At 37.7% G+C, this 14,281-nt stretch overlaps 4 protein-coding genes across 4 annotated transcripts; 2 read left to right on the forward strand and 2 right to left on the reverse strand.

The window, feature by feature from the left end:
* The first annotated feature begins 2,694 nt into the window (after positions 1-2,694).
* On the forward strand, positions 2,695-4,577 carry LOC17900495 (pentatricopeptide repeat-containing protein At1g20300, mitochondrial). The gene has a single exon (XM_006306022.2). The coding sequence runs from the start codon at positions 2,779-2,781 to the stop codon at positions 4,375-4,377; it is 1,599 nt and encodes a 532-aa protein (XP_006306084.1). The 5' UTR covers positions 2,695-2,778; the 3' UTR covers positions 4,378-4,577.
* A 1,023-nt stretch (positions 4,578-5,600) lies between these two features.
* On the forward strand, positions 5,601-6,837 carry LOC17898419 (uncharacterized protein At1g76070). The gene has a single exon (XM_006303255.2). It carries the CDS (start codon positions 5,952-5,954, stop codon positions 6,681-6,683), a length of 732 nt encoding a protein of 243 aa, XP_006303317.1. The 5' UTR covers positions 5,601-5,951; the 3' UTR covers positions 6,684-6,837.
* A 903-nt stretch (positions 6,838-7,740) lies between these two features.
* LOC17897941 (RNA polymerase II C-terminal domain phosphatase-like 4) lies at positions 7,741-8,743 on the reverse strand. The gene is given in 4 exon segments (XM_023789645.1): positions 7,741-7,785; positions 7,787-7,828; positions 7,830-8,236; positions 8,239-8,743. Coding segments are annotated over 4 exon segments (963 nt in total). The 5' UTR covers positions 8,708-8,743.
* Positions 8,744-9,837: 1,094 nt separating this feature from the next.
* On the reverse strand, positions 9,838-11,309 carry LOC17897656 (24-methylenesterol C-methyltransferase 2). Its single transcript, XM_006306060.2, has one exon. It carries the CDS (start codon positions 11,225-11,227, stop codon positions 10,127-10,129), a length of 1,101 nt encoding a protein of 366 aa, XP_006306122.1. The 5' UTR covers positions 11,228-11,309; the 3' UTR covers positions 9,838-10,126.
* Between the last annotated feature and the right edge of the window lie 2,972 nt (positions 11,310-14,281).

Genomic DNA, 14,281 nt, shown 5'->3' on the forward strand with positions numbered 1-14,281 from the left:
CCCCAAATTTTTATTACATACAGAAAGAGAAAGTCAATGTTGTCAACGGCACGTTTGCTAGTGACATCATTATTACGTTTTTACCATCCATGCTGAAACAAATTGGGCTTACGAGGCTTAGGTTAATGACTTTTTACCCATTTGTATATTGGGCCTATCTAAGCCTATATATTAAGAAAAGGTATAATTTGTTTGATTATCAAGAATGGGTGTGTAACACAATCATATATAGACGTGCGTACTTTTTTTTTTGGTAAAAGGTTAAATTTTATACCAATTTTCGAATTTGCGACAGAAGTTACAGAGAAAACGAAGAAATCCAGAATGACCGAAATCTACAACTAAAAAATTTATGAACACAAGACAAAAACACGACAAGGAAAGCATTAGCGAAACAATTAGCAAAGGCCCGAAAAAGAAACATCAATTCCGAACCGCTAAGTTCGAACATTTGCGTGATTGCCTCAGCTCCAAAGAACTCGAGTCCTCATCGTTGTTGCCACGAGCAACCCTACCCAAAGCCAGCCTTCAAAACCTCGAGACAAAAGGGCGCCTACAGCTTCTCCGAGGACTAACGCAAAAACGGAACCGCTAAAATTGGACCTAATCGCACCCGGCGGCATGGGAGCATCTACGGGCAGCCAGAGAAGCCGCCTCTGACCACCATTCCCAAGCGTGAACCATCGGGAACCATCTCCCACGGGATTGAGAAAGCAACCTAGACAGAACCGCTGCCTCTATTCAACCACTAAGCCTTCGCCGATGAGAAAAGCGTAGCAAACCAAGACGCAACAATACAAAGAAGACACAAACACCAACAACAAACCCCAAACCAGCCTATGCAAAACAGCAGCACAAGCCTAGGAAGATCCAACCGGAACGAACCAAATCAAAAACACCAACAACGAACCTCCGATACAGAGAAAAGGAGACCTGACGAGAAGCCACAAACTAGCAACTACGGAAGACGCAGCTGACACCAACGTCCACCCACAAGACAGAAGAGATTCGCCGTTAATGGATAACCGCCACACGAACAACCAAAAGCAGCAATTCCAAACAAATTGACGCCGAGGAAGCTTCCACTTGTGTCACAGATCCAATGCCCTTCACTCTCTGCCACCAGAAGCTTGAAAACCGTTGAAAGAGAGACCGATGAAGACACGAAGAAACAGAAGCTCGGAGGTGAGACCAAGAACCGGATCAACACCAACACTGAAAAGGGAGAAAGGCGAAAGAGACCGGCTAGCTAAACCGGAATCCAGAGGCACCACAAGCACAGCCACCGAAGGAGACCATAACCAACATTAGACGTGCGTACTTAATATATACAACATAACCAAATTCCTTAGTTATTAATTACAGCAAACTTGCATAAAAAATACTATATTATAAACTTTTAATAATGCCAGCAAATTCAATTTCGTCGAGAACAAGGAACCCATGTTTGTGTTCCGATCCCAATCTTCCAAACATAACAAAGAAAAAACACTCTTTCAATCATGTGATTCACATGCATGTACGATATTACAACAACGAAACTCGTCGACCTTAGCTAATCCAAAGAGAGGACCAAACGACTTATCGATCGTTCTTTGAATGTTTCTTCTCAAGAAACATATACATCCATGACCATGACCATGATCGCCTGCTTGCTCGTGTTCTTTGTCGTCGTCGTCATCAAACGATACTTCACGCCAATAAATACGCTTGGAAGTCTCTGGATCATATATAGGCTCTTTCACTTTGACGTAACGGCGGCGTTTAGAGGACGTAGGCTTATGCTCGAACGGAGGCGTTTGAGTCCCGGCAGGATAACGAGACGGAATCAGATTCTTTAACGACACATACTCCTCTGTCTTCTTCTCATTCTCCGGCGTCCTCACCGACGGCAATATTTGGTAAGAACCCAGTGTTTTTTTTTGTCTTCTATATCTGTTTTTGGTTTTTTACTGATTGAGCTCTGCTTTTGTGTTTTCCCCGATGATTGGATAAGTAATTATATATATCGAGGATAAACAACAAAAAGTTTATACAATTGTAGAATTAAGGTTGGTGTATTGCTAAGATAAATACTAGTCCGAGTAAGAATTGGAATGAGAAGACAGCATAAGCGTGTGTTGTTAGGACTTCTGAATGAAAAGGTTATGTGAAATTATCAAAGCCTGATCGGATTAGGATGTAGAATACTAGAATATTAGAGACTAATTAAGCTTTAGAATGAGTCTTTCTTTTTTTTTTAATCAGTTCTAAACCTTTTGTCATTAGGATATTTAGTAAGAAAATTTTATTAACAGTGTTATATAATCGACTCACATCAGATGTAATCGACTCACGTGTGTTAATAATGTATGCGAGTATACTACCATCCATTAGTATGCAAAGTAAAATTAGTAGACTTTTGAATATAAAATTACTACCATCCATCCATTTCACGAAATTCTAACTTGACTTTTTTTTTTTTTTTTTACATAAATCATGAATAAAAGTACAATTCAAGTACCGAAGACTTTACACAATCTGAAAATTTTGATTATAGATCACATAACTATGGAGTATGGATGGACTATGAATTGACAAAACAAAAAAAAAGAAAAGATATACAGTGTGTAACAAAGGGAAAACAGGGCTGATCTGAAACGACGCCGCTTGAGCTTTCATTTGGAAGCAAAGCAAATTTGACCTTATCATTCATATTCATCTCCTTCTTCAAAATCGCCACTCTGACTCTGCTCCGTTCGACATTCTAGAAGAGAGAGTGACCCAAATCTCCCATTCATGGCGTTATTACGATCAAAACTCCATCTTTCTCGAACCCTTTCCCTCATCTCTCCTCATATACCCAAACCATTGTCCACCTCCGCAACTTCTCTACTCCATGACCACGAAGGCGACGAATCCGCCGTCGTCTCTGTCCCTATCTCACCTGCGTTAACTCCAGCAGATACACAAACAGCAGAAAAGTTGCATTCGATCATCAAAGATCACTATCGCAAAAACCCTACTTCCTCCAACGACGCCGTCTTAAACCCTAGCTTAACCCTCCCATCTCTCTCCCTCGACTTCTCCCAAATCGAAGCTTCTCGAATCTCTCCTTCCGTCGTGCAATGCGTTATAGAGAAGTGCGGCGGTGTCCGCCATGGAATCCCTCTTCACCAGTCTCTCTCTTTCTTCAATTGGGCAACTTCACGAGACGAATATGATCAGAAATCGCCTCATCCTTACAATGAAATGATTGATCTTGCTGGAAAGGTTAGACAATTCGACTTAGCTTGGCACTTGATTGATCTCATGAAATCGAGAAATGTAGAGATTTCGATTGAGACCTTCACGATTTTGATTAAACGTTATGTTAGAGCTGGATTAGCTTCAGAGGCTGTCCATTGCTTTAACCGTATGGAAGATTACGGATGTGTTCCTGATAAAATCGCGTTTTCCATAGTTATTAGTATCCTTTCTAGGAAGAGGAGAGCTACTGAAGCTCAGTCGTTTTTTGATAGCTTGAAGGATAGATTTGAGCCTGATGTTATAGTTTACACCAATTTGGTTCGTGGGTGGTGCAGAGCTGGTGAAATCTCTGAGGCAGAGAGAGTGTTCAAAGAGATGAAATTGGCTGGGATTGAACCGAATGTGTATACTTACAGCATTGTGATCGATGCGTTGTGTAGATGCGGGCAAATCAGCCGTGCCCATGATGTTTTCGCGGATATGTTAGATTCAGGTTGTGCTCCAAATGCTATTACTTTTAATAACTTGATGAGGGTTCATGTGAAAGCAGGAAGAACAGAGAAGGTTTTGCAGGTTTATAACCAGATGAAGAAACTAGGATGCGAGCCTGATACTATCACTTATAACTTCCTCATTGAGACTCATTGCAGAGACGAGAATCTTGAAAACGCAGTCAAGGTTTTGAACACGATGATCAAGAAAAACTGTGATGTGAATGCTTCGACTTTCAATACAATATTCAGGTACATCGAGAAGAAGAGAGATGTGAATGGTGCGCATAGGATGTATTCAAAGATGATGGAAGCAAAGTGTGAGCCGAACACGGTGACTTATAATATACTGATGAGGATGTTTGCTGGGTCAAAATCTACTGATATGGTTTTGAAGATGAAGAAAGAGATGGAAGATAAAGAAGTTGAGCCGAATGTGAATACCTATAGGCTTTTGGTCACAATGTTTTGTGGGATGGGACATTGGAATAATGCTTATAAGTTGTTTAAAGAAATGGTTGAAGAGAAGTGTTTGACACCGAGCTTGTCTTTATATGAGATGGTTCTTTCTCAGCTAAGGAAAGCTGGGCAACTGAAGAAGCATGAAGAGTTAGTGGAGAAAATGATTCAGAAGGGACTCGTCGCTCGGCCATTATAGGAACCTTCCAAGCATCAAAGCAGAACCCTTTTTTTTTTCTCAATAACTTTTAAGGTTGTTTTAAAGGAATTTTATCGTCGATCAGATTGTAACTTCGTTTTGAGCACAACACTTGGATAACTTGCGATTAGAAGTATTACTGTACCATTTGTACTCTTTTTTTTTACTTTATCTATAGATCACACTACGTTTTTCGGTTACTCTGGGCAATATAACTTCTCGGCTGTACATGGAACCATGATAATAAATCCTAAATGATTTGCAATGTTAGGTTCTGCAGATCAATGTAATGAAACATTATAGATCACCTCGTGGGAAACACATGACAAAAGCCATGGCATGAATCATGTGTATAAGCTAATGAGATCGCAACAGACCTAGAAGTTATTCAAGACAGAGAGAGTAAGCAGCAATGAGGCCAACCAAATATGTAGTTGAGATATTGGCTCTGATTGGTTGCAGCCTCTTGGTCAATTGCTATTCTTTTTATTGATTTTTTCTTTTTTGTTAAAGAAGATCTTATTTCTTTACAAGATAACGTTATCTAATATTATATGGTAAATATATTCTTTCTGTCTAAGTTTCATTAAACTGTCATTTTCCACGATATGCATCATGTATCTCACTGATAAGTTTCTTTAAAAAAATGTTCTTAAGTTATGTTTCAACTGTTATCTTCTCTTCATAATATGTCCCATAAATGTAATAGATGTTTATAGTTTGGAAAACAAAACAAAAAAATTGTCTGAGTGTTGGATCTTTCGATTTAATGCGTGTGTACATCGTACATTATAAACTATGATTCGTCATGAAATAAGGAAATAATTTTGTTGTTGTAAATAAAACAGCAATTTTTTATTTTTATTTTTTTGTCGGCAAATAAAACAGCATTTAACGAGGGAAGACTGAAGAGAGGAACTAGTTCTCAAACGTTCAATGACAAAAAAAATGTACTAACAAATAATGTTATGTGACCTCTATTATTATAATAACACACTTAGTCGTTCATTGACCAAAAGCCAAAAGGACAAGTGTTCACTTTATCCATCGCTATCAGTCCAATTATATATCGGTTTACCAGCTGTTCCATGGACTTAGTTAATTATAATAAACTAATCCCACGCAATTAAGCATAACAATCAGGTGGCCTAAATAAATAGCACTACAAATGTACAAAGCACAACACATGTATGATTAAAAAGTCAAACAAACAATAAATCTAAATCGCGTAAAAGACGAAGACAAAACCTAAATGAAAACATTGTAAACCAAACCAAACAATACATACACTCTTCTTCACACCATATAATTTCTGTGAACCGGGACAAAGTCGGCCGTAAAAGTCTATGAAGACATAAATGTCTTCTCCGGTTTAAGTCAAATATGTATGGTAATGACATAAGGTCTTATCCGGTTTAGTTCAGCTCTGACCAAAACCCTCAATTTGATGACGTCACCACAGTTGACAATTTCAATCTTGTTCTTCTTTTATGATCCCCTTCACTTTCTCAGAAGTTTCAGACACAACAGAGCATATAAAACCAAGAATCATCTGTTTCGCATTTTACGAATAAATGGAAAAAGCTTCCAACAGCAACAAGTCCACAAAGTTTTCGAAGATGCTTCAAAGAGCGTTGTCCATTGGTCACAGTGCGGCACCGTTTAGTCCAGGGAGAGATTTTCATCATTCCCGTACGGCTTCGACGGTGCACAGAGGAATCTTCTTCTCCAGTCCCTTGGTTCCCACGGCAGCTAGAGTTAGGAGAAGTACCAAAAACGAAGGCGTTTTGGCCGAACCAACTTCGCCTAAAGTCTCCTGCATCGGTCAGGTCAAACTCAATAAGCCCAAATGTTCATCGGAGAGGAAGAACAAAGCGACTAACAAACTCAAAACGGCGTCGTCTTTATCGTCTTGTGCTATTAAAGAAGAAGAAAACAGAAGAAGCTTTTCGAAACTAAAGCGTCTCTTCTCAACGTTGAGTTTTTCGTCGAAAAAATCCAACTCCACCGCCTTCGCCACGGCTGCGGTTGAGGAACCGGTCGTGGCGGTGGCGCCTTCGTTGGGTAAAATGAAGAAATTCGCCAGCAGTAGAGGAGCTCTCGGTGGATTCGATTGGACGGTGGAGATGAAACGTCAAGAATCACAATCGGATCACCAGGACGTAACGATTCCATACTCACAGAGCATGCCCCTGACTCAGCTGGAAGGTTTGAGTCTGTGTCCGAAACCGAAGAGTGAAGTTAATCTGTGGAAGAGAAGAACCATGGATCGGCCAAAACCACTTCAAGTTAAAGTTACTTCTTGACTTTTCTTCTGTATATTTGTTTTTATGTGTCTGGAATTTCGTGTCTACCACGAATTGATACTCGTCAGGTCGTTACTACGACGTATGAAGTCTGATTTTATTTTTTTGTGAATAGACAGACTGAAAAAATATATAAAATAATCCAATGTGTGAATACATCAAAACTTTTTTGTTACATTTGTCTAGACTTGTATACTTTTTTTTTTGCCCCGGCTAATGGGGGATTTGAAATCCTGCTGCATATGATCTCAATTATTAAACCCGAAACATGTTTGCATAACACATTAATTAGTGATTTGGTTCGATATGTTTTTGGGATTATTCAGTTTTGAGTATAATTATTGTATGAAAACCAACACTTATTATGCTAGTTAAAGCAAAACACTCCTCTTTAGTCTTTACCTTGAGGAAATTTTACTGAACTAAAAACCAAAATTTTCACTGAATGATTAAATAATTGACAAGAGAATCAACACATCAGAGACCGCGATATATCTTAGATATAGACTCTTACCGGGTAAGTCTATATACATACCAAAACCAGACTTAAGTAGACCGAAAACTTTGGTAATGTTCATTAAGGTGTTTTTTTGGTGTGTGGTCAAGATATAAATAAAAGGTTATAGATCACAATCTTGTCTAATGAGTTCTCGAATTCACTTGTAAAAGAAGACAGTGAGAATAACAATATAACAAAGAAGCCAAGGGGATATCACTCTCCTCCACCTCCTCTTTGACATTCTATCAAACATGAAATTTGTTGTGACTTGTATAATATTTTCAAGGGGAGTTAGAAAACATGAAAGCCTAGGCGTTTCTTTACATATATATTTAGGACTTATCACAAATGTCATTTGGCAAAAGAAAAATTCACAAGGATTAAAACACCTCAACCACTATTACTTACACGAATAATGACTATACTTGTGTTTGCCTCAACATATATACGTGTTTGTGTCAAGATTATAACAAGAAACGTGGACACGCATACCAAGCAATGCTCCTCACAAGATGAATAAGTAGAGTTCCTCGCATGCACCTCCACCTTTTCTAGTATCTAAGTATCTAACTCTTTTGATTGGAACTTGTAAAACTTAACATTCTTCATTCTTGTTGCTTCCATATATTAAAGGTCAAATGTGTTTTATGTTGCCTTCTAAGGTTTCAGGGTAAAATATTGATTCAAATTGCTATGTATTGTTCTTGAAGCAAAAGCCTCACGTCTTTCGAATCTAATTTCTCAATTCCGCCGCAGAAGAACTCTTTATGAACATTCTTGAGGACTTTCAAAACATTCCTCAATGATATGTGGCTCTTACTGTCGTCACTCTTCTCCTCTGCGTAAGATTTAGACGCCTTATGATAACAGTCTCTGAAGTATTTGTACTTGGTGATCTGAAGCAAATTCCTCTCATGCTCAGGCCAAACTTGACGAGTGTCATCAACAATCACAACTCCACACTCATCAGCCAAGACAAGATCAAGCGTCTTGGTATAACCACTCTCGTCTCTAGTAATGACTCTCTCCCCAAAATATACTTTCTTCGGATCAACTTCAAAACAGCCTGAACGTAGTCGCGGTTTCCCATCGTGTAGACATACATGCAGAACAACTCGTTGGCTTCTCTCAGGAACTCATGGAGATAAGGTCGAAGCTTTATCAACATTTCTCTGTCAAGCATCAAAAGATCTCCCCTAAAATATGATTCTCGTAGCAGATACTCCTCTGCTTCGGAAAGCCGTGAGACCATAACGGAATGGAGAAGCGTGTGGTCCAAGTCAAGGACTAGATGAAGTTTCTTCTTGTTGAGACAAGCCAACTGTGTAGTAAGGCTCTTTGTAACTAAAACGGCTTTGTGGCTTAACTGTAAACCGTGGACGAGATAGTCGAATGCTCGGCCGTGGTCTTTGTCTACCGTCGATCTGCAGTTACAGCAGATTCCGTAACGGACGAAGAAGTGGCTACAGTTTGATGTTACCCTAATGGATTCTGGTTCTAGACAAGAGGTTTCAATCACATGCATCGTTTGATTGACTTGATTGTGGATTAAAGATTGAGAGAAGAAACTATGTGCGTAAACCCTGTTTTTAGGGTAGGGACCCCTTTATTTATAGAAGTAGATTTTGTTTACCAATCTTGTTCCCAAGCGATGTGGGACTCCTTTCTCTCAAACAACGTTTTCTTTAGGTTTTCGTTTAGTTTGTTTATGTCGATGGTTGTTTGACTGATTTAGACCAAAAAAAAAAAAAGCCTATGGTGAAGAGCCAGTTGAGCTCAAACAGTAATAACCTTTGAAGTCAACAAGCTTCTGCAACAATGGGACATCCAGTTGAATCATATTTATGCGTGATTAAACTGTTTCTGCTTCACATAGTTGTCAACACTTTCTCTAACAACAAACATACACATCCCAACAACATAGTATTTCTTTTAAACTAATTAAAATCATTTTAACTCTATGCATCTCAATAAATATTAAGGATTTATATATTTTTCTATTATGAAATATCATTATCAAAAAACGAGAGCATGCCACAAAAGACCAATCAGATGAGACAGTGATATAATGTACAAAAAAATTTAGTTCTGCTTCTCTTCCTGTCATTTTCAGTGTGAATCAGCACGATCTGGAATCAGATCATGACATCAAAAAGAAAAAGAAGAGTCAGAACACTAAATCTATAAAGTGAGAGAGTTGGCCAAAATTGTGAGAAATAAATGCCTTGGTTATACAATTTTCATCAGATATAATCGTATTACTCGGAAAGAATCACACGTGAATTAGAGAACAACTAAACCAAAATGTATCACAATTCTTCTTTTAATAATAATAGAGCTAATCATCTAATAAGTATATAATACGTTACCAATAATTCAAAAATAAACACCACGCACGCGTTTCCCAATTCCCACTCTCACACCACTATCTCCGTGCGACAATAACCTAAAAGAAAGCTTCTTTACAATTTCAATTTCTTGTCGCGACACAGAGTTTTCTATAAAATTAATTTTAAATCAAATACTAGTCTCAAAACCAGAACATAACATTCAGACACTCACTCACATCAGTCAGTAGTACATACACAGGCTGTCGACACCAAAGTACACTCAAGTAATTAAGAATGTCTTAAACACACTAATAAAATTACTTAATAAGCCCCCAATGTCTCGCCGGCTCTACTACGCTTCCGGCGGAGATATCAACGAGTAAGATTCTTCTTATAATGCCAACAAGAAAATAAAAAAAACCTAAAACTTCTTGAAACACAAACCAAATTCAAAATTAAACACCAAAAAAAAAGAGTACATTAACCAAGTTGATTTAACTTCAAAATAAAAATTAAGAGAAAAAAAAAGAAAAGAAAACAAAATGAGACAATTCTCCCCATACGGCGGAGATTCTTTTTCTAGCTTTTTTTTGTTTTTTTGGATTTTATAATTTTCAAGAAGTCTCCACCGGCGGCGGCGATGATGAAGATTCCGGTTTTCTGCAGAGAATCATATGCATAGGAGAGAAAATACCGGTCTCACCTCCTCTGGTCAAAAAATCAGCAGTCTTAAACAACATCTCATGAACATCGACGGTTCCTTTAGGGGCAACTCCGAGAGCAGACAGTATCTGAACGACAATGTGGTTCCTCCAGTAAGCAAGCCGGCCCATCTTAAGCCTCGCCCACCACGGCTGAGACGGTGGAGCCGCCAGATCCTTCTCCTTGACAACCTCGAAGCCAACCTTTTTAGCCGTCTCAGCTATGTCCACGTAAGCCCTGAGCCCGGGCAACGCGTCACCCCTCTCAATCCCTTGGATCACCTCCACGTGTTCGTCATCCTCCGGCTTGAACTTCTCGGTCGTAACCCACTCGTACGATACGTACATAGATCCGGGTTTCAACACCCTGTAGATCTCGGCGTACACTTCCTCAAGCTTCGGCGCGTGACACGTGGCTTCGATGGAATACGCGCCGTCGAAACTGTTATCATCGAACGGCATCTGGAGGAAGTTGCCGCACACGACCTCGCAAAGCGCGTCGAGCCCAGCTTTCTTGTTGTGGAGACGAGCTCTCTTCACCTGGTACTCGTTGATCGTAATCCCAACCACGTTTGCCCGCGAGTGAGATGCAATCGCTCGCATCGGACCGCCCACGCCGCATCCGACGTCCAGGATCTTTTGACCGGGTTTGACTTGGATCAGATCTACGGCCATCTCCTCGTGGAGGCGCGTGGCGTCTTTGTTGGATTTCCCGGGGAGGGAAGGGGAGAAGTGGAAGGACTGACCCCATCCCCACTCGTAGATGTCGGTGACGAGGTTGTAGAAAGTGTCGACGAAGTCAGGAACTTTCTCGGCGGTCTCGATCTCTTTGGGACGGCGGAAGAAAGACCAGTACTGTTTGTAGTTGTCTTGGACTTTCTCCGCGGAGATTGAGCCGCCTGAGAGATCTACGGCTCGTTTGCCTTTACGCTCTGCAGGACCCAGGACGCAGAGGAACCAGTAGATACCGCCGGCGACGAGAGCGCCGGTGAAGAAGAGTGTTAGAGAGTCCATTTTTCGTTACGAGTGAGGAACAAGAAGAGAGAGAGAGAGAGAGAAACTTTGTTACGCCTCCTTTTTACTACTTCTTGCCGGATTTATTACAATGATATTGGAGTCTTTTTTTTTTTTTTTGTAGATAAATAGATATACTAAGAATATATGTATGTATATATATATTATATATTAGAATCTTTTAAAAAATAATATTCAATTCATAAAAACAAAAAGAGAAAATTGTTAATGTTACAAATCCAAATTAGGAATATTAAAAATATATATTTAATTTTTGTTTTTCCCTCTTTCCTTAGAGGTTGTGCAAATTTAACAAAGAAACTTAAAAATCCAAAACAAGAACAATACTATGGATTTAGAGATTACTTTCCTTTTTTCTTTTGTTAAATGTTATCCTAAATAAAAAAAAAGGAAACAAAATTTTACAGAAAATTTTATGGAGGGGGTGATAAATGTGGTCTACGCTAATTCCAAATATTTATGAGAAGAGAGCCTAATTTGCTCTTTGACTAATAAGAAATAAAACTCCAAACTCCAAAGGTAGGTCAAGCAAGTAAATAGAGAAACGCTTGGAATTTTTATTTTGGCATTAAAAGACATTTATTAGTCTCCGAGGAATTTTCTCAATTCATTATATCTACCTACAATTACGAGAAAATAATAATACTAGTGAAATTGTACGTATTTCGAAAGAAAACAATAAATAGAAAAGTGAGGTCCCTGGTGTGAGGGTGCATACGTAACGCCAAATTTGAACTATGGCCGTCTTTGAGGGATGGATTCACGTGTGTTGGTGTGGTGGAAGAAGAGTACTCTCTCTCTCTCTCCATCTCCCTCTCTCGCTGAATAATATTGAATATTTTGATTATGCAAAATGTCTTCGTGCTTTCATGTATACATTAATCTTTTCATATATATATATTACAATTGAACCATTCGACCAAATCGTGTCCATATTCAAACTTATCACTTGCAATTTGGCTACCACCAACCCAAGTCTTTAGCCAACGCATCAATTTCACATCCTCCTACCACGGCTACAACATCAGCACATTTGGAAGGAACAAAATCACCGAGAGAGACTCTTCACGGTGGAGTTTTATTTTTCAGTCCTATCGTACACCAAACATATTGGCCATAACACAATTCGTTTCGAAAAGACACACATGCAAAGTCAGCAAAATTTAGAAACTAGAAAAAAAAAATTGTAAAGTAGAAAAGTAAAAGCTGATGTACATGATCTAGTTGTTTTCTTTTCTAACTAAACAACAAAGATGAATGAACAATATGAGAGACAAGTACCGACCAGAGAAAAGGAAATCACGTGGAAGCTTCTCTTTTATACATAAAGAGGGCTTTTCGAGTTCTATACAAATACAACAACAAAAAGTCGACTCATATGACTCCGCTGATCTGCTCTTATCTTTTTTGTCGCTTTCTTGTTTGGCTTGTGTGTTGTTCTCTCAGACCATTATCATCATCATCATCTCAAAAGATGCTCTTTCTTTTAACCTTTGGATCTCTGATGTCTCCTGAACTGCTCTTTTTTGTATTTTCCCATTCTAATACATATATATTGATGCACAATCAACACTTTTGCTTCTTTGACAAAAAGCCATAACAAACCCACATCCGAATGTCGATCATGTCATGTAGAAAGTAGAAACCAATTTATTTTTAATGATCTGTATAACTCCCGCGGAATATTTTATTGCACGTGTTAATGGGCTTACTGGTCCATTAATTATAATGGGTTTAAACAGGTCACTAAATTAACCTATGATTTAACTTTTTAATCTCACTATCCACTATTTTCGTGATTAATCGCATCTCTATATTAGTAAAAGAGAAGTACAAAATAAAATACGGGTCGGGTCAAAATTAAAAAATTAACCCGATTTCATCAATTGGATACTTCAAAAATGGATATTAAATTGGGTTTGGATACATACATCGGATACTTTCCATATCTAATTTTAGGATTGTATTATTTCCATAACTAATTATATGATTTCCAAATATTTCTCTAACTAATTTAATATAATCTATTAAAATAATAATTATTCTTCTTTCACTTTTATTTGATCTTATTTTTAATTAATGATATTGTACAATATAATATAAATATTTAATAAAAATTAACTTTTTTTTGTATATACTGCAATTTGAATTTTTTTAAACGGACATATAATACTCAACTACACTCGATTAAATATTTTGGACAATGGTTTAAAATCATTATTAGTATGACCAATATTAAAACCATTGTTACATGAGCATATTTAAAATTTTAAAAAGTTTCAAAATATTATGATTAAAAGGTTCAAATATATTAAAAAATTTAGAATTTAAAATATTGAAAAAAAAAATTTAAGACATAAATGTAATTTTGGAGACATCATTTTTATTGATAAAATATATTATATATCAAACTATTTAAAATTTAGATAGTTCACGGGTAGTTTGTTAAAATCACAATTATAATGATAAAGCGAGTTATGAATAAGGTTTTTTACGAAATGAATTCTGTTATAGGTTGGTCATTCAAAATTTTTTTTGTAAATATGTAATTTTTACGTATATTCCTACTTCTACTACAAAATGGTCAAAATGAATATTTTATCGACAAATATTATTTCGTGCTGTTGAATTTTCACCGTGATTTAGTTGTATCAAAACTCAATATATAATTATTTACTCACTTTTTCTTTTATTATTTTATTTAAACTTATTATACAAATATATGATTCATCGTAATTGATTGGATTGCAATAAAATTAAAATGTAACATATTCTAATCCGTTAAAAGTTATATATATATAATTATTTCCCCCGCGCTGTAGCGCGGGTCCGAACCTAGTTGTTTAGTAAATGACTAGGCATGTCAATTAGGGCTAAAGCCCGCGAGCTAGTTTGGCCCGGCCCTGAAAAACATCGGGCTCGGGCTTAAATATATATGTCCAGAAAAAACCGGACCTTTTGGGCTAAGCCCATTCGGGCTAAAGGGTTTTTTGGGCTTAGCCCGGTCGGGCTCGGGCCGGCCCGAAAAGCCCT

Source organism: Capsella rubella, unplaced genomic scaffold (assembly GCF_000375325.1).
Source record: "Capsella rubella cultivar Monte Gargano unplaced genomic scaffold, Caprub1_0 scaffold_1, whole genome shotgun sequence".
In the NCBI taxonomy this organism is placed as follows: Eukaryota; Viridiplantae; Streptophyta; class Magnoliopsida; order Brassicales; family Brassicaceae; genus Capsella; species Capsella rubella.